At 42.3% G+C, this 23083-nt stretch overlaps 1 protein-coding gene across 4 annotated transcripts in view; it reads right to left on the reverse strand.

The window, feature by feature from the left end:
• antxr2a (ANTXR cell adhesion molecule 2a) overlaps positions 1-23083 on the reverse strand; it is a 149888-nt gene that overhangs the window by 121199 nt on the left and 5606 nt on the right. For all 4 annotated transcript variants that reach the window (XR_005894304.1, XR_005894305.1, XR_005894303.1 and 1 more), the window contains exons 3-13: positions 21693-21764; positions 20838-20919; positions 20609-20713; positions 20170-20238; positions 18684-18764; positions 15449-15509; positions 14797-14892; positions 12162-12231; positions 5465-5543; positions 4857-4952; positions 700-750 (exon numbers count right to left, since the gene is read on the reverse strand). Coding sequence is in view for 1 of the 4 variants with exons in the window: in XM_041042350.1 (XP_040898284.1) it covers positions 700-750; positions 4857-4952; positions 5465-5543; positions 12162-12231; positions 14797-14892; positions 15449-15509; positions 18684-18764; positions 20170-20238; positions 20609-20713; positions 20838-20919; positions 21693-21764 (862 nt within the window). In the remaining 3 variants the exon portion in view is untranslated. The remainder of the gene's footprint in view (positions 1-699; positions 751-4856; positions 4953-5464; positions 5544-12161; positions 12232-14796; positions 14893-15448; positions 15510-18683; positions 18765-20169; positions 20239-20608; positions 20714-20837; positions 20920-21692; positions 21765-23083) is intronic.

The following is a 23083-nucleotide window of genomic DNA, read 5'->3' on the forward strand; positions in this document are numbered from 1 at the left end:
TATTGTGATGACAGAGATATGAGTCATATCTTTAACGATATATTTCATTTTCCACTAATGACAAAGGGTTTGTTCAGCATAAAAACATAAAAATTACAAGTTCACTTCTCAATCAGCAACTTCTCAAGTTTTTTTTTTTAGAATAGTTCAACATTTTGGGAAATGTATTTATTCGTCTGAGTCAGAAGAAACAACTCTCATCAAACTACTCCCATGTCTGTCTGTCTGTCTGTCTGTCTGTCTGTCTGTCTGTCTGTCTGTCTGTCTGTCTGTCTCTGTGTAAAGCTAAGAGCAGGAGGCTAAACCAGTGTGGCTCTGTCCAAAGTTCAAAAGTCCATCTAACCGCACCTCTAAGGTTCCTGTTTGTGAAATATGCACACGATAAGAGTGAGTTGCATCTTTATGAGTCTGAATGCTAAGCTAGGCTAACCACCTACAGGCTCTAGCTTCATGCTTCATACTTAATACAAAGAGGGGGGTCAGTTTAATTTTGAAAAGAAAGCCAACAAGCTTCTTTATCCAACTGTGGAAATATTCCTTTAATTTTCAAAGCTCACTTTCATTAATTCTCAGTGTGGATATTTAATCTGTGACTTTACTTGATGATTTTTATTCTATCTTGTAATACTAAAGTTTTTTTTTTAAAGTTCCTTGGTATCAATATGTATACTGGAACTGTGCCAACACTAAAATACTCACAGGTGGTGGAGGACGGGCAGGTGGAGGAGGCGGCGGCGGGTCTTTGATGACCTGGATAAACAGAAAAAGCAAAAGAGCGTCAGCACAAAGTCCATCGAGGGACGCACACGGACACACACGAGCACACGCTCAAACCTCGTCAAGACAAGCACAGACAAGGCTGACGGAGGTGATTCGTGACAGGTGACTGAGACAGACAGAGACATCCCTGAGATTGTTGCACGGCAGAGACGCTGCCGCTGCCAGGCTGCTTTGTAAATGCAACTGGCGTCCCATCGCCCCGCTGACTGCTGATTACAAGGATTCTGCTTGTAAACCAACATCAGGGGCCCCCCGTGCAAAATAAAGAAAAGCTGAAAATCAACTTGTTGACAGGGGAGTCTTTGGGGCGAGCGCTGCTGCCCGTTTAGCTCTTAATTAATTGGATGGGGTTCAGTGCTCCCAAGCAATCCCCCCAATCATAAAGTCCTAAGGAGTTAATTAGCTCCAATGAGATGCAGAGGAGGAGGCTCGGGCTCGGCTCCAAGCCCTGTCTGGGTGGAAGATGAGTGGCGGCATACACACACACACACAAAGAGAAAAACAAAACACACTCATAACCACGACACACCTCTCCCACAGCAGAGTGACCAGCCCAGCGGCATTGTTCATGACAACACTGGATGACATGGCACCTGAGGAGCAGGTTGTCCACAATGTGATTCCACTCAAGGACAAGATGCCTCGACTAGGTTTTTCAGATGTGCATCGCAAAGCAAAGCGCAGCCTGACAGTGGCATTTGTCAGGTGTCAGTCAGACGCTTCCCATACTGATGTCCAACTTTTTCCTGCAGGATTGCTGAAGACACCACTGCCACTCGCTCCACCTGTGAGACGGATCACGCTGGAAAGACGGAGTTTATTCTTCTGTGTTTCCAGGTTTCAGCGGTTTCAGCTTTCTTCCACTTTGCCAGTGCACCGCTCAGGCTGAGATATGTTCTTACTGTAATTATACGCACAGTATTCATGTGCTAACGTCCACTATTGTGCAAGAGGGGGACTGTGACAGGAGGCCTGGTCTCACACCAACCCTGAGATCCATTAGTCACCAAAGACAGTTACTACTCTGCCACCGCTGCTTATACATTTGCTAAATTGGTTTTGGTGGGAAAAAAAAGAGCAATGTAATTATGGCATATCATAGATCCTAACAGCTGTTTCATTCACCGTTAAGCGCAGGGATACCACCACACACTGTTGTCATTAGAATAATGAAAAATAATCAATTAGCGTTAATTAATTGCTCTTTGACACACAACTAGCTGTTAGTAAATCCAGTAAAGGTCTGCGAGTAGCCTCTCCATACGGTGATTAACATCATTTCAGCCACACCTTACGTAGACGGGATTATCTCTTTTTATTAAGTGCAGCAGATTTCCTGGACATATTGTGGGATAAATAAAGCATTATACAAATGATGGGGCTCTGCTGCTCTTTCCCAGCTACCTGATGGACAGATGTGAAGAGGAGTGCTCAGCGATGTGGCGGAATAATTAAAAATTAAACCACGGGATACTTAGCCATCTGACATCAGCCGCAGCAGCTCACCACTGCAGCCATGACACCGGGGGGGAGACTCAGACCAATCAGAGGAGCTCGGGGCATCGTCCCCATATGGCCGTCTCTGAAACTGTCCGACTGGACGAGATAATCTGTTTGTTCTCAACCTCAAACTCAAACCGTGCTGTGTCAAGCTGTTTCGGGAGGCTTATTGTGATGGATCAGGGGCAGGTAGCATATTTGAAAATGATTTGTGTTTTTTAACTGTGGACACATTAACCTGTTTTTAGCAAATAAAAAACGATTTTGAGGGCGAACAGAAACAAAAGAAGACAGAAGTTCTGCATCGGGGAGCAACGCTGACAACTTCTAAAATGAAATAACATGAAATAATCAGAGATTATTAGCATGTTAAGCACCAACTGAGTTGAAAATGTGTCCAAAAGTGCATCCAATTTAGCAGCGAATCATTTGTAATTTGGATAAACTGCCGATGTTATTCAAAACTGCATCTCCAATCCTAAATCCTTTGATTTGAACTAAAGGCTACGCCATTCTGAGTTTAATTTCCAAACAAATCAGAAATTACCACTCCACAGCTTGTATGACCTCTCTCCTGGCATCAAGCCACGTGGGAGAGAGACCGAGAGAGAGGGATTGTGGGAAAGAGGTTGGGCATGTGTGTGTGTGCGTGGCCTCATCCTGACTGCTGAAACCTGGCAGACTGGGGGTTTAAATATTAACAAGCCACACATGGCCCTCCTCTTCTGCCGCGTCCCTCGATGGAAGGCAACAGCAGCTCTCTCCACCAAGACAAACACGTCCGCGGCCAGACATGCTGCAGGGGGTTTACATTTTAATGCCTTTGTTGGTTTTCCAAAATATGCTTCCATCTCATCCTGGATGGGCTCCCTTCAGGTCCACAAAGCCAGGTGACGTCTATCATTTAAGGGGCAGCGCGAGCAAGCGGGAACGGAGGTGCACAGAGGAGGGGGTGGGGGGCGGGGGGGGGGGGGGGGGGGGGGGGGTCTACTGGTTGGATGTGGAGGGTAAATTTGCCTTTATCAGATCTCAGTAGAAAAAAGCAGAGACACAGAAAAAGACCAGGGTGCACCATCTGTAGCCCCTCTCTCATAGCCCCAAACGATAATCTGTTGTGGATTTTTGTAAATGGTTCTGTGGGTGAGATGAGGGATGGGTGAGGAGTTTACAATAGGAGCTTTCATGAATATCCAGGACTAAAACAAAAGTTTAAACCATATCAACAAAAAAAGAAAGTCGAGTTGTTGAAAGGGAAACAATAAAGAAGAGCTCAGATTCAAGTTCCACCTTAACAAACCCTGTTCATATGGGACCAGTAACATGTGGAACCAGTGAATCGCCTTCCAACTTCCACATTTACAGAAACTTAATGAAATTCTCTGCATGACCTTCTTAGATTCCAGCTCACTGCCGTTTATTCTTAGTCTCAGATCCGTCATGAGTAGGGATGGGTATACCTAGGGATGGGTAACTACCTTCTCGGGTCACTGCTGAAATAGCCCAGTCCTGTGAGCCAGAGCCTGTGAGCAACAACTTGCTGAAACCCAATTTGTCTAATCCGTATTTAACAAAGCAAAACAAGGAAGGAAGTTAGCAATCACAGAAGAAAAAAATAAGAAGCGTGAGAGGTGTAAAAGAAACCAAGCACCAAACAAACAACATGTAGCTGAAAACACTCTGGTCGACAACATTAGCATTAATAAAAGGAGAAACAGAGTAAGTGTTTTAAGCTGGAGCATGGACATGGCAGCTTCAAATGTGATTAAACCACAAACAATCTCTGTGATTATTATTAATCGCTTCAGTCCCCAGGTACGCCTAATATTAGTCCTGCACAAACAGAGACTTTGGTAACCTTGGTGCAATCTGTCACTCACATCCTTCTCCTGCTTATCTCTGCCTCGTTTTGTTTTTAAACATAGTTTGTTCACGTAAAATGACTTCATCTTGTGTTCAGGACTTGTGTGTGTGATCACACGCAGTCATCAGCCACCGAGCAACAGGATGTGGGCTCTCTACTTCATGTTTGAGGTTCTTCCTCTGTGGTGTTGCTAAGCCACTGTGGGTGAACAAGCTGAACAGGAGGTGACAAGGTTTAACAGATGTTGAGCACAACTTCCCGTCAGCGCCGGCTGGTGAACGATTCTGAGCCTGCAGTGTATGAACCCCACCTGACCCTGCTGGTTTATGGTTCCTCTGACCTTCACATGCACTGACCCATTTCCCCAAATACAATTTCAGTGTAAAAACCACAGTTTCAGTTAAACTCTCAAAGATAAGCTGAATTTGCAGCAACAGGATGTTTTCAGCAATGAGAACAAAAACATCCAGAGAGCCTGTTCAGTGTTCCCACAATTAACTTTAGCTCTTAATACTACTTTTTTTTTTTTTTTTTAATCAAAATAAGATATTGCAAGTACTGCTAGCATCATCAAATTTAGAGAAGGCAGCAGTGAGTAATATATATATATTTTTTTGCAGGCAAAACAGACAACGTGACCTTTTTTGCATGTTTTGTCAGAAAATAACTTTCTCTTAGCTCTGGAAGCCCTGAGTTCCAGAGTAGTAATACTCACCACTGTGCAGCAGAGAGGCCAGAACCACCACATGAGGCCCAGAGCCACGAGGGCCAACAGCACCAGGAAGACTATCACCACTGCTAAACCATCCGACTGCAGAGGAAAATGATGGCAATAATCAATTTATACATCCGAATTATGAAACTGTGTCGTTTGAGCTGAACATATTCACTATGATCTGTTTTGTGTTCTTAGTGAAGCAAAAAGGCCCAAGTGGAGGTCATCCATTAGACCCAACAACTGGTGCATGTTCCAAAAAACAGATATATACACAGATATAACACACACACACACACACACACACACACACACACACACAAACATAGGGGCAACTTAGCTGCAAAAATGATTAAATAATTATTTTACAATGGTTTTTTTATTATTACATAAAAGTATTTATGGTTTAAAGGTTGATTTTTTAATTTATATCAACAACGACACTAATTTTAACTTCAACCACGAGATCAGCTACGCTTACTGAAACATTAAACAAGGAAGTTACAGAGGAGTCAGAAATGTTTTTGTATAACGTGCAGGGAGAAAACACAGGAAGGTGTTTTCAGCTCAGTATCATTTCATTTTGCTTTGTTGTTTGTCAGACTCACACATGTGGAAGCGGTGATGGTGGAGGCGGCGGAGATGAAGGACTTGCCGTTGTTCAGGCTGATGAGAACATCCATAGTCCTGAAACGAAAAAGTTTAATCAGTGTCACAATAATATGCTCAATCAACCATACCAGAAAATACAGCGGGAACTAATTGGACATGAGATTGACAACCAACGTTTAAGTCTCCAACAAAAGGGCCGGCACAGATCGGATGTATCGGCATTAGATTTACATATTTTATGCGTTCAAATATCAGTATTTGCCTCAAAGGTCATATATATCGGCTGGGTCTTCCAAAACAACTCATGGCTTCCAGTGTTAGAATGAAGAGCTGAACTGCTTCACCACCAAACCGTGTTTAAAAAGAAGTAACGAGCCCAGCGCTCACATCAGCACGATGCTCACTAAAGAACCCAACGGGTGCAAACTAAATGGTCTAACTAAGAGGGGAGGAAACCCTCTCATTATCACAGCCATCAGCGTGTGTGCATGAAGTAATCTGACTAGCAGTAACAAGGCTCGTGAACTCCTACGACTTATTTAGGGGGGGAAATGCGGAGGCCAAAATGGGCGCAATTAAAACCCTAATGATGAACGGCACCGCAATTTCCATATGTCTATTACGCCCAATCCAATTACCACAGGTTTAATGAGAATTCAGGATACGGAACATGTGAAACGCCTGAAATCCTCCGTCCAACACAAAAAGAGAGGAGAGAAAGAAGTACGCAGAGTGGCATTGTGTGTGAGGGGCCAGCTGTGAGTGTGTGGTAGCGTACAGGGGAGGCCTGCATAAAAACTGGTGCAGCGGAATAATAACAAGAGAGCTCTCTTTGCTCTGGATTTTGCCTGAGGCAGAGCCTTGGGCCACCAATTCTCCTGTGGTTCAGAACAGATGAGCAACCAGACCATGTGTCCATTACTATGCGGTGTATTCTAAACAGTCTAAACTGACTCCTTTGCACCTTTCCTTATTTACCCGTGCTAAATATTTAAAACACAATTCACTGAACTTTAAAACCAGATGCACTTTGACACTTCAGCTTGTTGATGCCTCCACTTTATTGATTTATTCTTTTATTCTATTGCATTTTATTATGTTTATGTTATTTATTTGTTTGACATGTGGTGCTGATTTTCCATATTTAATCAACATCTTACAATCAGGTAGTCGCATTGAAATTGTAATTAATCTTTTTCAGTTAGTGAGTTTAACCTTTACGTGTGTAGGGTAGTTCGGCTCTTACAGCCACAGCCCACAGAAAGAAAACCGCAGGTAGACATTTATAGAAGTAACAGACACACAATGTATAAGCTCCGTTAGAGAAGCCAAAGGCAGGTAAAGGACAATTCCTGAGAAGAATCTAGAAGTTAAAGAGGTGTAAGTGTTATTTTTTAATTTTAGGTAACACTGCAGGATCCTGAAGCACTGAAAAACCCAAGAACTAAAAACATACACAGCCTGACAACTGTGCAACCAGCACACAAGAGATGACACAAATGTCAAGTCAGACAACCAACTCAAAATACACCGCGCCGTAAACCTCTGACATTTCAAACACTCTCACTTTAGGCCTATGTGCAGTTTAATCCCTTGCGTGAAATCCAGTCCAGCCAAGATGAACACAAACATGAGGTTAAACTGTTACTGGACTGTAGTTGTACAGTAGTTGAAAGATTTAAATGAGAGAGGAGAATCATTAAACCTGCACAATGAGGAGGGCATGACTTGAAACGTCTGAGCTCTTCTGCACGAAAACTAATGAATGCATGACAAACACTAAAATACTTAAAAACGCTTCAGTTTTTAACCGGTTTGATTCTATCAGGAAACGCCTCTTTGTGTCCGACCACTGAAACGCTGCAGCGGCTCTGCAGCTCAGCAGAGCCATTCCAGGTCCCTGCATGTTAACTAAGTGCTCGTGCTGGATGGGTGAGGGGAGAGGCTAATTTAGTTGACACCCTCAATCCGTGATAATGGTGGGCAGGTTGTTAATCAAGCTGGAGGTGTGGACCTCGGCGTGTGAAGGAGGAAAGCTCCCAAGCGAGTTACACTGACGAATGCCCACCCCCACCCCCCCTCGCCTGACATCCTTAACGCACCACAACCCAACCATAGTCAGCGAGGCCATTTCTTTTTTCTCCTTCACACACTGACTGCTAATTTACCAAGTTATTGTTGAGTAGGCAGAATCTGCTGCAGCACAGAGGCATAAGTCATATATCCTCTTCCCTTTTTCACCCTTTTATTCCCAGGAATATCACCACACCATTCACCACTGTTGCTCAACAGAAAATTAATTTCCCACGATTCTGATAATCGGCTGAAAATGAAAATTGTTCCTTGCATTTGGTTTTTTTGTGAAGGCCTATAAGCAAATCTGTGCATCTCTGGTGTGATTTGAAGACATTTTCTATAAATTCATTTTTACTTACTTTTTTTTATGTTACACATGCTATACCAGGCAAAACACAAAGGTTAAAAAAATAAATAAAAAAGTCGACTGAATTACTTTTTAAAAAAGCTGGATGAATAATTAAAAACAACACTTCCTGTCATTTAACTTTTACGCAGTCAAAGCCAGTGAGTGACACTGAGGAGAGAGCTGCAGCTGCTCGGTGGGTCGACGGCTATGTTTGAATAAATGCGAGATGAGAGGGCAGATTGTCACGGGGCTGAGGGATCAGTCAAAATTTGGGTGGAAAGCGACACAGGCTCCCAGAGACACCAGTTGAATGGCAGAAGGCTTCTTCTCGCTGCAGATCTTTGGCACCACAGAGGAAAAACTTTGTCCCAGGGCTCGCTATAATCTGTCAGAAAGTAGGCCCGCTGTGACGCTAAGCTTTGGTGATGCGATGCAGCTGGAGCGGCTGACAATGGTGACGCTAATGGCTTTCAAACTTCCCTTAAAGATGTGAAAATTGAGGAGGCTGAATAATTCACAGCGGAGCATATGCGAGGCCTGTCACTCGGTATCCAGGAGCCATCACTCTGCGTGGGTTTGTGTGGCAGAAGTTCTGATGGAGGGAAGAAAACGGGGCTGATGGGAGGGATCGCCTCACGAAGCCGGGGACCAGATGAGCTGTTGTGTTCCAGAGAGAGAGACAGCCGCCATTAGGAAAGAGCGACGTGCACTCGCTGGGTTGAACTGCCCATAATTCATATTCACACTAGACACACAACCTATTATGACGGGCCACAGACAGACACTGCATCAATTTGAGGGTTTCCAAGCCTAAAATGTTGGAATCCAGTGATGTAAAGTAAATGCAATGTGAACTAGAGTCAAATGTTGAGCATTTACAGAATTTTTGTTTCAGTTTATGGCTTATTTTTGTTTCTCAGAACCAAGAACAGCTCGAATCATCTGTTGTTGCACATTGAAGATCTGAAGCTGACACGTTGCTCAATGCAATCAAAGAGAGCTGGTTCCAGATTCACCGTGCGACAACAAATCAGTGCACATCCAACATGTCTGTGCCACATGGAGGACAATCAAACAACAGGACATTTCTATCATAAACATCTTCATACCCCCGCTGGAGCAGATGGAGTGGTGCCGCTGCTAGCAGCAGTTCTGGGACAGCCTGTTCAATTATTGACGAGCATTAGCATTAGCTACTGTACCTGCTTTGTAAAGCAGGTGTCGACTCCCCGCTCAGTTATTTTTTGCCCTCCACCGTTATTGTGAAAACACCAGGTGAGGACATGCTGCTGCAAGAACGCAGCCACTTAACCTCTCGATCGACGCAGCAGCAGGGTGTGCTGGGCCTCCTAATGGGGATACTCAGGGGGTGGGAGGGAGCGGGGTGGGAAGGGAAGGGAAGGAAGGGCATCAGCAGATGCCAGTGTTTCAAGCCTGATGCCACAGCTGTCAGCACAGATGATGCCTCTCTGTGAGTGCTCCTACACAGCTCAATGACCAACTGAGGACACTGCGATTCCTGGACATCGAGCCCAGACGCGGAGCCGCCTGCTCTGAGCCCCCGGTGCGACAGGAAGCTGCAGCTTCCTCGACTCCAGTGACTGCTGCATTTGAAATATTCTCCCCAACAACACACGTCTGTGAGGTCAAGGCAGAAATTCAAGCAGTGCTCACTGAGGAGAAGGCCTCGTGGTTCAAAAGTGGAAACAGAGAAGGAATGTGCACTGAAAAGGTGATTCTTCTTCGGCTGAGTAGAGCTGTGTTAACCGGGCGCCCTGTGCCCCAGAAGTAGTGATGGAGCAGAAGTAGACAGATGGACGGAGACGGAGGATTCCAGGCTCCGGCGTTCCATGCAGGTGGTCCGGGGTGCGGGGATTGTCAGTGCATGGTGAATTATTTAAATGGGGAGCGTGGAAAAGGGAATGGTTGCATCTGTCGCACATCCTTTTAAAGCCCCTCCAACAGATGTGTTTACTCACCACCCGTACCAGCTAACTACTTAATGGGTCACCACTGGCAGCCAAGAGTTAATTAAGCAGGCCTTTTGCAAATGGCGGCACATAGCACCAGCTCAGGTCCTATCAGGGCGTAGCAGGCGCTGCAGGCCTGTGGTTTACAGATGTAGTCGCTCAAGTTAATCTCTTTACTGTATCTTGGTTAAAAACGTGAGATTATGTTTTGCTCTCCTGATTTATTCAAGAGAAAAAACCTTGAAAATCAGGATAAAAGCAAAAACAAGGAGTTCTGCAGTAGCTGCTTCTAACACGGGATCTTCTTTGCATCGTTTCTTAACGTATGTACCAACTTTCCATTTAGTTATTAGTATTTAGTTAGAAAATTATTTAACAACAAACAGAAAATGTGTATCTATTAATTATATCTATTTTGATCGGTGAAAAATTGAAAAATAAATCAATGCAGTTAATCACCAAAAACCTCCTGGTTCCATCTTCTTCTTCCTGGTTTTCTATGTCTTATATCGCTTTGAGCTGAATGTCTCAGATGTTTGAACTGTCAGACAAAACAGGAAATCTGAATGTCTCACCCTGGACTCACGCATTTGACATTTAATGAGAGTAAATGATTAATTAATCAAAAAATAATTGCTACATTAACCCATAATGAAAATAAATGTCGGTTGCAGACCTATTTATTTGGTTTTTTTTTTTGTTTTGTTTTAAACAGGGACAATAAAGATAAACATGCGAGGTAAACTGCATTTTCAGGCCACATAAATTCAAAGTAAAACAACAAATCTAACGAATGAATAAAAAAGATTTCGCTTAAAAAAAAAAAACTAAAGACAAAACAGCTTGTGTGTGAGTTTATATGCATGTGCCTGTGTGTTTATTGTACGTGACAGTTGATCCTGTGACATACAGGTGTAGAAGTGGGCGTACAGTATGTGTGTGAGGACACGTATGCGTTCCACCTTCAGCACCGTCCATCAGCTCCTGGCAGAAAAACACATCACCCTGAGCAGTTTGGACTTTAAAAACTGAGCGGATTATCTGAGGTGAGGTTCAAGCTGATTTGGAGTCGTTACAGCATCACCGTCATCTTATGATACATAATCTGTTTTAGAGCTGAAGGACCTTCAGGAGCCAGCAGCACTCGTAATCATACATTTTTGATTGGATTGCAGTCAGCGAGGACATGAAAATCTGTTGTTCCATCTAGAATGCCTTAGCGATCATCTGTTATGGTTTGGGATTAAAAGAGATGACGTTAAACTCAAACAATAGCTATGCAGCCGGGAATAAACGCATATTTACTCTGGTTTCACTTAAATCTTTGCGGGTTGTATGTATGGGTTGTTTTTCCTGTCGACATCTACAATGTTTACCGCGTCTTTACGCTCCACCAAACTCTTCATCCCCTCAGCTACTGTTTTAACATACAGCCGATTTATAGATTTAGGAATTGTTTATCTGCATCTAAAAAGAAGCAGATGAAACATAAACTGTGCATGTGAGGCTAAGAGAAACCAAGACGATCGAAAAATCTTAGCTAAATATACGAGAGATAAGGAAAAACAAAGCAACTCCATGACTGAACACAGAGGGAAGCAGCACGGAAACGAAGAAGAAGGGGGATCACAACAGTTTTGAAAGAGTCCTGTTTTTGGGAATGTGAAAGAGAGGAAGTAGCTGTGTGTGTGCGTGTGTGTGTGTGTGTGGTTTTACAGGGGAATAAAAAGAAAAAAAAAACATTTTATTTTTTATTTTCTATTTTATTTTAGATTTTATTTAGATGGTCCTATTTATAGATGCCAGTTTTATCCAGTTCGCAGTGAGACGCCTGTCAGTGAAGTTTCACACGTCTCTTGTTGTCCACATGCCAAGATCAAAACTTAAACACATCTACAGAAACACACTGACCTCATACGAGCAACATTTTGGAAAACTAACTACTATATTACTACATTTTCCATGGATACCGTGCATATTTCCATGAAGTTTATTCATTTACGCCAGCGTGATCTACATGATTTAAGGATTTAATGGTGGAAAAACTCCATATTACTGTGTTTAAACTATGGAGACAGTCTAAGAGACACTGAACACCACCGCTGAGTGTTGACTGCTGAATTAAATCATTTAAAAAACTTTAAAAAATAAAATAAAAACGGCTTTTCATTTTTTTTAGTTTTTTTCCTGTGGCTTTAGTAATGGAGGAATCGTATCAGTAGTAGACCACATGACTGACGAGAATCTGACATACACTCACTAGCTGTTCCACTATCACTTCCCCCACCGTGTACTTACTGTCCGACTTCATAGAGTTTCGGTGCAGGACACAGCAGATAATCATTACGCACTGTGCTCGGCTTGTGATCTGCAAAAACAACACAAAAGACAAAACATTAATAAGCTTCCTGCAAGACTCAAATAAAAACCTATTCCCAGATCATATGATACAGTAAATAAAACATCACATTTACTCCTGTCCGTTTTGTTTTTTTGTTTGTTTTTTTTTAAACAAACAGCAGCCATTGTGATCAGAAGTGGTAACTGCAGGGTAACGGCACTGAATTTCACTGCACTGCATCAGGAACAGGCCGAAATATAAGTTACATTAGCATAAAACTGTGTTCACTGAACAACATTAAACATTAAAGGAAAATTTTATCTCAATTTCACAAATATTTTGTGATTTATTCAAAAAATGAATATCTGCTCTGAGAGACGGGACATCACAGATTTGTTCTCAGGTAAAAAAAAAAAAAAAGATCATCTTTTTCTATGAAATAAAAACACAGATATTCAAAGATTAATATTAACTTAAGTTTTGTAAAATTCTGGAGGAAAGAAACAGGACAGCCTTCCTCCTGTGAGATCTGCTTCCTCTTCAGCCTCACGCATCATATGTTTTTCTTTCCAAACTGAATCAGTTATTTCGTAAACTTAATGTATTTTTAAAGCATCATGTTCGTGCACATTCTCCTGCATTCAGGAAGATAACAATACTGTGTCATATGTTTGGTATTTCAGCACTCGTCTACTGCGAGGAATTTTTGTCCTCAAAAAGAGAAGACAGATTGGGTTATGAGTGCACGCCTGTGTGTGTGTGTGGTGTGGTGTGTGTGTGTGTGTGTGTGTGTGTGTGTGTGTGTGTGTGTGTGTGGGCATGTGGGTGCATGTGTGTGTCGGCACAGGTCGGCTGAGCTCTGAACCATCTTCAGCCACAGAGGTCGTTCAGATTATTGATAATTTTTTTTTCCTGCTCGTCTGCTCGGGGCTCTGACCGGTTTTGTGACGGAGAAGACTGTAGCATCTGTTCCACATATGTGGCGTGTGTTCCATAGTTGCCATGATGCCTGTCCATAATTATAAGGTGCCCCACTGTTAAAAAGGTCTGGACTGAACACATGCAAAAGCCAACGAGGGAATAAATAGCCCCAAGTGGGCAAATGTGAGACAGCCTAAACTGAGAAAGGACTAACAGGAAGACATCTGCTAATGGCCACTTCCTAATTCGGATGGATTTCTTTTTTAAAAGGAAAAAAAATATGCTCGAGTATTTTAGTCAAGATGAAATGTTGAAAAATCAAAAATAACTTGTCAAAGAGGGAAGTGTTGTCATTGGCAGTCACCGATCCCACAGATCCCACGGCCAAATGAGAGTTTGAAAAGACTGGCTCTTGGTGCCAAATCCCGTTTGCTTCCTGAAAAAGGATTTTTCAACAGAACAGACTGCGAGCTCAAAATAAGGAGCACAGTGACCTACATAGCCTCCTTTCTTCTGTTGAATTTAGATCATATAGATAGGGTGCTGCTGTGAGATAACAGACATGCCCAGATCGGGGGTTTGTTTTGCCATGCCCAACCTCTGAACACCCACCACCAGCTCCCATCGTCGCGAGCTGAATAAGAAGGTTTCCTGATTTGTGCATGAAATTTAATAAAAGACAATGACTCCTCTCGGTTCCTGCGTAATAAATGAACATGCGAGACACATTCACAGATCAGAGCCGCGGGGAAAGAGGGTGGAGGGTCTGTTTCTGCAAGTTAGCAAGTTTGTGGCTCTAGGGAAAACTTGAATCAGATTGAATCAGAGGGCGACAGGATGCAACGTGCGGCGCAGATTCACAGAGGACAATTTACTGAGATTCAGTGCAGATGTCCAGCTCGCAGCCTCGTTCATTTTATCCCGGAGAAACAGATTCTGCTCACACCTCATTCATTATTAAAAACTCAGGACAAAGCGCCAAACTTTGTGTCCTTAGAAACATTAGTTTGACAAAGAAATCTTTATTCAAATTTCGCTTCCCTGTTCAAATTTTGAGCCTTGAGATGATCTTTTTGTTTTTTTGTTTTTTTGGTCAAATCATCATCATGTTGAAACTAAATTTTAAAAAAAAACAACAACAACAACAACAAACATCTGCTTGGTGAAATATTAACCCAGCAGATTGCGGCTGTATAAAGAATACTGCATAATGAATGGAACAGCACTTTGTGGACAGAAGCACATGATCGTGCCTTCACAGAACAAATGCACAGTTTCTTCTTTCAAAGTTTTATTTTGGGTGGTTTCCCCTCTCATGCCTATTTTTACCATTAGGACACTGATATCGGTCTATTGTGTTTCCTTTTCCGCCTTGTTGTCATCCTCCACACGATTTCTGGCTTATTTATTGACAAAACAACACCCACATATTCCAGTCTGACCATTAAATTAATGATACTGGATGAATGCTCTGAGATCTTAATATGCAGCAAATATCAATTCAGGCCATTTGGCTTTTTTTTTTTTTTTTCTGAAAATATCTGAGCCGTGCTGAATGAACATGTGAAGCTGTGGTTTGAGTTCACCATAGAGAGCCTGATCTAGGCCTGTGGTTAAGACTGAATGTAAGCTGTGCTGCCAGTGCCACTGCCAGTGGTTTGTACCACTTACTGAAGGTTTGCTGGTTGACTATGAAGCTGCAGACGACGCTGTCATTGTTGCGGCCAGGAGAGAAGCCGTTCCCTCTGAGGACGATGTCGAAGGTCTCTGTGGAATGTAAACAAACAGGAGATAAGGACGGGAGGGAGGAACATACGTACGCTTAGTTTCTTCTAGTCTAGACTTCAGACTAAAACTAAAAACAGTCTGATATGAAAACTTCAGTGCTTGATTGCTCACAGCAGCTCATGTTTCGAGCGTTTGAGTGTCATTAACAGTGGTTAAGGCTCACAAAAAAGACACTGCTTAATTTTAAAAAAGCACAAGATTTAGGTGGACCATCCCCAGAAGGTGTGGGGCCTTAAAGGACTAAAACTCTGCAAAAACCTCAAATTATTTAAATTTTATGAGGCTCGGTGGTGAGTTTCAGCGTCAGGTGATGGCCCAAGTGCTGTCAGAGGATTTTAAACTGCCCACATCGATCTGCTCCTTGTCTCAAAGCAGACTCGCTGCCTCACCGCTGCTTGAAACGGAGACATCTTTCCAATTACTCCTGGAGAGATGTCTTAAGTTCTGTGAGCAAGACGTAAAAAAAGAGGGATTCCTGCAGAGAATAAATCAAGCTGAGTTCCAGGGACTGACTGCAGCAGGAGGATCCACTCACCGTTCACACACACACTGGAGGGCTCCACACTCAGAATCTCTGTGCACGATTGCTTTAATATCTGGAGGATGAGGGAAAAAAAAAAAAAAAATGAAATGGGTACATTATCACTTGAGGGCCAGAATAAATACATCAAGTCCTGGCCATTATCAGCTCTGTCAAGTTTAGAAAACAGATTAGGGTGCAACACCTGAGAAATGTCTCGCTCCTGATCGGGGCCTGGCGGCTAAAGGAGAGCACTGAATATCAGCGGCGAGGAGAACAGGCGGGAGAAACGGCAGCTGTGTCAGCCTTTATGGGAAAATTATGCAAGACTATTCCATTCCTCAGTTCTATTAAAAACCTCCGGGATCCTGCATTACCATATAAAGAGGCCTGTGTGAGCCCACTGTCATGGAGCTGCACTATCCGCTATGATTCAATAAATCAACAAAGGACAAACTATGCAAATCCCAGTACACAGTCAGTAAAAAGAAGCATATTAACTGCAATATAGGACACTTGAACCTTTCATTTGATGTTGGGCGAAACTTCAATCTGAGAAGTGGAAGGGGGGAGTGTTTACAGAGGCCTTATTAAATACGATGGTTTGATATGGAACCGTTAAAAGGGGAGAGGGTTGTAGATGACAGCTGGGAGGAAAAGGATCTGCTGCTGTTCCTCTGTGCCACCATTCTCCCCGTCTAATTACTTCCTTGGCAATGCCAGAGGAAGAAAAAAAAAAAGAGAGAGAGAAAGAAAATAAAACAAAATGGACTGTTTGCCTGTCGAAGCTTAAACTGATGGGAGGACCCGAGAAATGACGACATTTTCCCCCGTTAGTTGTAGAAATGTAGAAACAGTTCTGCTCCAAAGTGAGAAATCTGCCACTTGGACAAGCAGCAGCCTTAAAATATATTTACAAAAACATCGTACTTTTAAAAGAAATCTGGGTAAATTGAGTCATTCATTAGGGTTGGAAGATCGAAAGACTAGATCCTTGTGGTTTGGAGATATTAAAATATAAGCTCTGAACATTGAGATTAGAGGCCTCTGTTTGGTTGAACTCAAACAGCAGCTATTCATTTCTCTGGGATCTAGTGACAAACATTATTTACAGGCTGCAGGGGGAAAAAAAAGAGGCAGTCGTCCAATTATCCAAAGTCATCCAAATATCTCAGCCAGTGCTGTAACAAGGATGAGGCTGGTTTACTCGTTTTGTGGGAATAATTAGGTGGAAAGGTTCACGGGGGGCATTTCTGTCTTACGTTATTTAGCAGGTATGCGTCAAAAGATCACATCTGAACATCTTGAAGTCTGCGATGCCGTGCAGGTTGCTAAACTCAGCAGGATGTGTTCGGAAGCTCAATTAACTTAACAATAACGATGTGGCTGCGTTGCAGTTTGGGGTTTTCCCAAAAGGCCGGCAGCTCAGACAACAAAGGCCCAGTGTAGTACAGAAAAAAAAAAGAAAATGGCCTGACTGGGTCCAGAAATCCAACTTTAGCGAGCTTTCTCTGTGAGTTTTGTCATGCTGGTCACAGAGGCAGCGTAGATCCTGCAGCAAAAGGCTGCACAGATGATCTCAAATCCTCAAAATCCAGCAGAGGAGTGAGGAGGCCAACTAGTCAGGAATCCAGTATTACTAATCAGAGAAGAATGCTCCGCGTTTCATTTGGATGATGGAAGCGTCACTGCGCTCAGCGTCTCTGAGGACTGAGGAGAGGAGCGTTCTTGTTGCTCTGCTGGACATTCTTGTACAGGATTTTTTTTAATAATTTGGAAAAGTGTTGTTGTGTACATGCAAAAATACACATACGACTTTAAAGAGAAGGACAGCCCTGTGAAAAAGACCGTGCATGCCTGTCTCTTGATAAAATATTTTTTTCTTTTTAGCTCAGCATAAACTAATCAGAAGCATATTTGCTTCTAATTATCAATAACTACATCCACCCAGAGACTTTAAGCACATTTTAATGTTAATTATTACAAGCTGCATTCACACACTGCTCAGGCATGACAATATTCCAGTGTGCTGAACCACTGTGTCATTTTTTCCTTTTTCATTTGTCAGGATGCCACTCACGGTTCCTCATACTTTAATAATCCGATAGCTACAACACCTGTTTGGAATGACACGTGAAATGATTCTGCTGCAAATCTACGTAATAAGCACCACCTGGACTCGGTTTGGAACAACCAGGATGATATCTGACATGAACTTCACTTTAAAACAACAAACAAAAAAGAAAAGGGGGAATGAAAATACATGTTTAGCATGAAAGATCTCCACATTGCTCATCAGTGTTTGCTCCTTTACATGACATTCACTCTCAAAGCAGCTTTGTCGCACTTTTCATCCTACAACAGAAACAAGTCACACCCTTTGGCTTTGCATCCCTTCAGCTGCACGTCTAACAGCTCTTTGCCTAAACACTGCTGGCCTTGTCGGCTCTGACACAGATGCAAGTCCAGCTCAGGTCAGAGTGCTCCGCAGGGCTCTGGGCTCAGATTCATGTAAAATGTTGTCATACAAACCCCCGCCTTGGCTGACAGCGTTCAGCCTAAAAAGCTGCAGCAAACGGAAAGTATCACTAATTGGCTGGCAGGCGACGAGGAGGCTGCATGGGAAACTTCATATAAACACTGTTTCAGGGCTCTTACTCTCAGACAGATATTTGCTGATTGGAGCATTAGACTGACAAGATGGATCCGATGCATCGCACTGGCTTTTATTCTTAATCAGATTTAATCTAAAATAAAAAAAGAAAAGCTTTAATTGTGCCGAAGTGCTGCTGCAGCTCTGAGAGTTTTGACACTCAACAAAATAAAAACACTGTGAAGAGGATGTCATATGGACAGTGACTGTCAAGCTGCTCCCACTCCAGTGTCTAATTTGCCATGGAGCCGGTAAGACATTTCCCTCTCAGTCTACAAACTGAGGACACAACGAGCAGCGTTTCCACAGACATTTTCCATTCATCTTAGGAGGAAGTTCACTGAGGTTTCTGCTTTAATTTCTGAAGAACTTCAGTGAAGTCAAGACAGGGAACTTTTTTTTTTAAACCAAATTTACCAACAGTCTAAACTACATTGCCACATTCATTTACTTCTAAAATCAGGACAAACCCTAAAAAACAAATGACCAGTTTTGTGCCTAAGTGTCTGTGGAGAGCAATAAATCAGCTGAAGCTCAAAAACCGTCACTGACACACAATCACACGCACAGGGACAAACAGAAAGTAGGCAAACTTACAGAATTGACAATGCCTCTGAGTGCATGGAAGCCATCTTTGACAGGAAACACTTGGTCCTTAGTGTCCGCAATGTCAGCAAGCTGTTGGTAACACGAGAGACTGGAGTAAACAAGACGTACTGCTGATTTAATGCTGCTTTCTTCTTTTTCTGTTTTCGTCTTTATGACTGAGCACTGTCTTTCCTTTCATATCATGGGCAGGAGGAGACATAGCAGATGGCATGACTGTGGCAAACACTTTGCTCAACCATAAAAAAAAAAAAATATCACTGCAGCACAAACTGGGAGCAATGTTGCCTTTGTTTATGACTTAATAAGAGCTCATCACAGGATGGTTACCAATGGTTACAAGGGACAGGCCACCATGTTGGAAGAGAGGCACCACTGACATTAGAGGGAAAATTCTGACTCTTGTGCAGCTCACACAGTCTGACATTATTTCATGAAACGAGGACAAACTCTGGAGTGAAGATTATTCAGTGTGTTGTTGAGACAAAAAAAAAAAGCAGTGGACAAATTCTTCTGTAGCCAATTAAATTTCTTGGTTCCTGAGCAGAGTGATGGGACAATAACAGTTTAACAAGCAACATAAATACAGAAATGATGCTTTTACTCCACAGTTTCCACTTAAAACAGCGAACAATGCTAATGTGCACAGTGAGCTTTAATAGTTACACTCCCCTGCATATCAGTGTTTAACAGATTCTTCTTATGGCTACATGGCAGCGCTGGCATGTCCATGTGAAAATAATATCCAACAAACAAGCTACGCTCTTAGTGAGAGCTTTTTGGAAATGTTACTGAAGGGAACAAACACTGTTTAATATTCTTTCAGTTTATTTGGGATTTGCTTGTGCAATCTAATTAATGCAGACTGTGTCCTAACAAACATCACTTGTTGTGTGTTTTTACCTAACTGATGCAATTTTATGTTTTAGATTGTGTTTCCAGTCCTTAAAGGCTGTTTTTTTTTTTTTTTTTTTTTAAACCACATGGGAAAGTTCAGGACCTGCTAATCCTTTAGCCCCTCAGGAGCCACATGGTTACAGTGCCTGCTACAAACCTGGCTGGAGACCTTTTGCATGTCATACCCCTCTCTCTATCCCATTACGTCGCAAAAAGGCCAAAAATGAAAATCTTAAAAACAGATTTTATTCTTAAGAAAATTCCAAATATGCAGATATTGTTGTCACTGAAGCTCCAGAGCTCCGCTTCACCTTATTTTATTTTTTTTTTTACCATTACAACCATCTTTCAGGAAGTGGGAGCTTGATACTGCAAAGATTTTTTTAGGTGGAATATCTCTTTAAGACATGGCAGCTTTTCCACACAGGTAACAGCAATGATGTTACAAGTGTTTACCTTTCTCGTCATACTTCCAACATGGCAACATGTCTCATGCTACAATCATAATCACTGAGCATACATTCAGTGACAGACTCCTCTGGTGTTTGACTGCTGCAGATTAAGACTAAAGCTCTCTTACCTGCTGCTCATCAAAGTCCTTGATACCCACACAGTAAACACGAGCGCCGTACTTCCTCGCTTCGTCAGCCTGCAGCTCAAATGTGTCCATGATGTGCAACAGGTGCAAATGGAAAAACAAAAGAAAAACACCTGGTGAAACAGAATACTGTACATGCAGGGCCTTCAGGCATCAAATCACAGTCAGGAGAAGGTAAATACATGAATAAACAGTTCAGTAATTCATTAAATAAAACTTTTAAAAAAAGGTTGGAAAAATATTTATGGATAAAAGGAAAAAACACAGTTTAGTATGAAGCATTTGTGTTTGGAATGAAGTGAAAGTACAGTGACATGAAGAGGAGGTGACAGGTGAGACGTCAGCTTTGTGGGAACCCAACATGAATTCTGTTTTGAGACACTTGATCAGGACAACAACTGTTCGACAGCATGAATCTAACCTCTTTCACCGTGAGCTCGTGGACGTAAACTTCAAGCTTCCCGTCTGTCAAAGCCAGGATGATGCTCGAGGACCGCTTGGCCTGTTTGTGTATCTGGGCTGAGGCCTTCAGGTTCAGATGAAGGACAAACATTTCATCAGATCCCAGTTTCACAACAATAATGAATATGGTGAATATTTGTGAAAAGCTACTGAGCGGTAATTGGACTGATGTAAGAGGGTAAACTGACCTCTTTTATTCCCTCATGCATGTATGTTTCACCTGCTGGTTTCACGGCCCGCAGGCGCTTCAGACCTTCTTCTATCTCGTATCTTAAAAGACACATAAAATAAATAAATGACATATTGATCCACATGGATTCGGCTGAACAGATATCAAATCAGAATTTTAAGAATGCTTATTCTTCCGTGCTGTGAGTGAAGGTTTCCGTTACTGGTGAGAAACGACATGTGACATGTGAACACCTCATATATAATGATTTCTTCAACCATTTTTATGATCCAGTGGAAATTTGTCAAAGCAAAACTGGAAACTTAATTATTACTTACAGTACCACTGCATTTACATCTGCTGCATCTATGTTTTACTTGTCAGACCAGTTTGTGTCTGTACTGTATTCACTGTGAAAGACACTCAGACGGACCACAGTGTTGTTCCCCTGTATACTGCTGAATTAATCTGAACTCTTGCTGTGAGTTAGGTTCTATAAGTGAAGGGAGTATAAAAGAAAACTGATACCTAATGCTTCCCTATTTTAACTTCCGCCCTGATATGAAGAAACAGAAAGGCTTGTTTTCTGGGTTAAAACGTGAATAATCATCATGCAAGTGAATACAAGTATCCTAAACTACAAGATGACAAACAAAATCATTGGTAGGACAGGGCGACATGGAAATCACAGTCACCATCACAGTATGGGATGATGTATTATGTACATTATGTACAGTATGGAAGCATCATTGTACTTCAAGACTCATGCTGAGAAGTGCTGTGTTTAAACCAGCAACACACAAGACAAAGGTAACACAATCAAACAGCAGAGTCATGAGATGTGTTCCCACGGGCTCGTCTCAGAGTTCAGTACCTGTCTCCGGTCAGAGGCAGCAGGACCTGTGCTCTGGCTGAGAAAACAATGAAGGAGACTCTCATACTGGGGCTGAAGGGAAACAAGACAAAAGAACAGGAGTCAGAAACGAGTCATCAGAAACGATCAGCTCAAACCATCTTAGGTGGAGACAGTTACCAAATACATCAGCTTCCTATTTCCTTACTCCATAAAATCATCACTTCTGTCCTTCCTCCTCTTTATCAAATAACCACCCACCGACTGACATGTGTTAAACTCAGAACAGCTATAAAGGAATGAGTGAGAGAGAGAGAGAGAGAGAGAGAGAGAGAGAGAGAGAGAGAGAGAGAGAGAGAGAGACAGTTTTATATAAACATGAGTTCAGTTAAGCAGAATTACAGAGGTATAAATAATTAACCAAACAGAAGCGGCTATTTTAATGTCAACTAATATTAGTGTATGACTTAAGCTTCTGCGGGGCTGAAGGAAGTGATTAATCAGTTTATGTACAGGAAACATGTTGTGGTGATGAGTCACATGTTAACACACACACACACACACACATCCTGTTACACACATTTCTATACTTTAACACCTGAGACTTTTTTAAGGGTGTGAACTGACCACAGACATCGGCATCTGACTGAATCCTTTCTGTACGACCAGTCCCGTCTACATTTGCTCTCCCTCTGTCATTTTACACAGGACTCGCTGTCTCAGAGACACGAACAAGTCTTATTTTGCAAACACAGCTGGTTTTTAAGTAAATATCCAGCAGAAATTTGTGAGAAATAAATCAGCAACATATGAGGCAAAATGCACTTTACCGCCTTGTGTAGACAATTTTCAATGGTTACAAACCCGTCAGATTTTCTATCCAAAGTAAATGCAGTAATATTATAAAGGAAAAATGCTACAATGGGAAAATGAATCCAAATCATATCTACACAGAGAGACACACCGATTTAAAAAAGAAAAAAAAAAACAGCACATAACAAGAAGAAAATGTGAGAACATGCAGCCTCATTAAAACCTAAAATGCTGTGTAACTCCAGCCGTCAGACAAACTGTAAGGACACGTATATGGTCCTTACAAACACAAGTATCCCAGGAAAGTACCAAACACAGTATTAAAGCGCTGAAGTACAGGACCTGAGTAAACGTACACAGTCACTTCCCACCTCTGCTGCAAACACAAAGCACACGGATGCCATCCCACAGAGTGAGTTAAAACTTCAGATAATTAAGTGCACAAGTGTTTCCTTCAGAGATCTGAAGCCTTCGGAGCATAAGGAGAGGTGCTGATATTTCTCACCCACGTGACACATGGCCCAGTCGCGATCCTCCCCCGCAAACATAGCACAATCTTTAAGCCACACGGCCAGATCTGGCAGGGAGCAGTAGCAGCC

Source organism: Toxotes jaculatrix, chromosome 7 (genome assembly GCF_017976425.1).
Source record: "Toxotes jaculatrix isolate fToxJac2 chromosome 7, fToxJac2.pri, whole genome shotgun sequence".
NCBI lineage: Eukaryota > Metazoa > Chordata > Actinopteri > Toxotidae > Toxotes > Toxotes jaculatrix.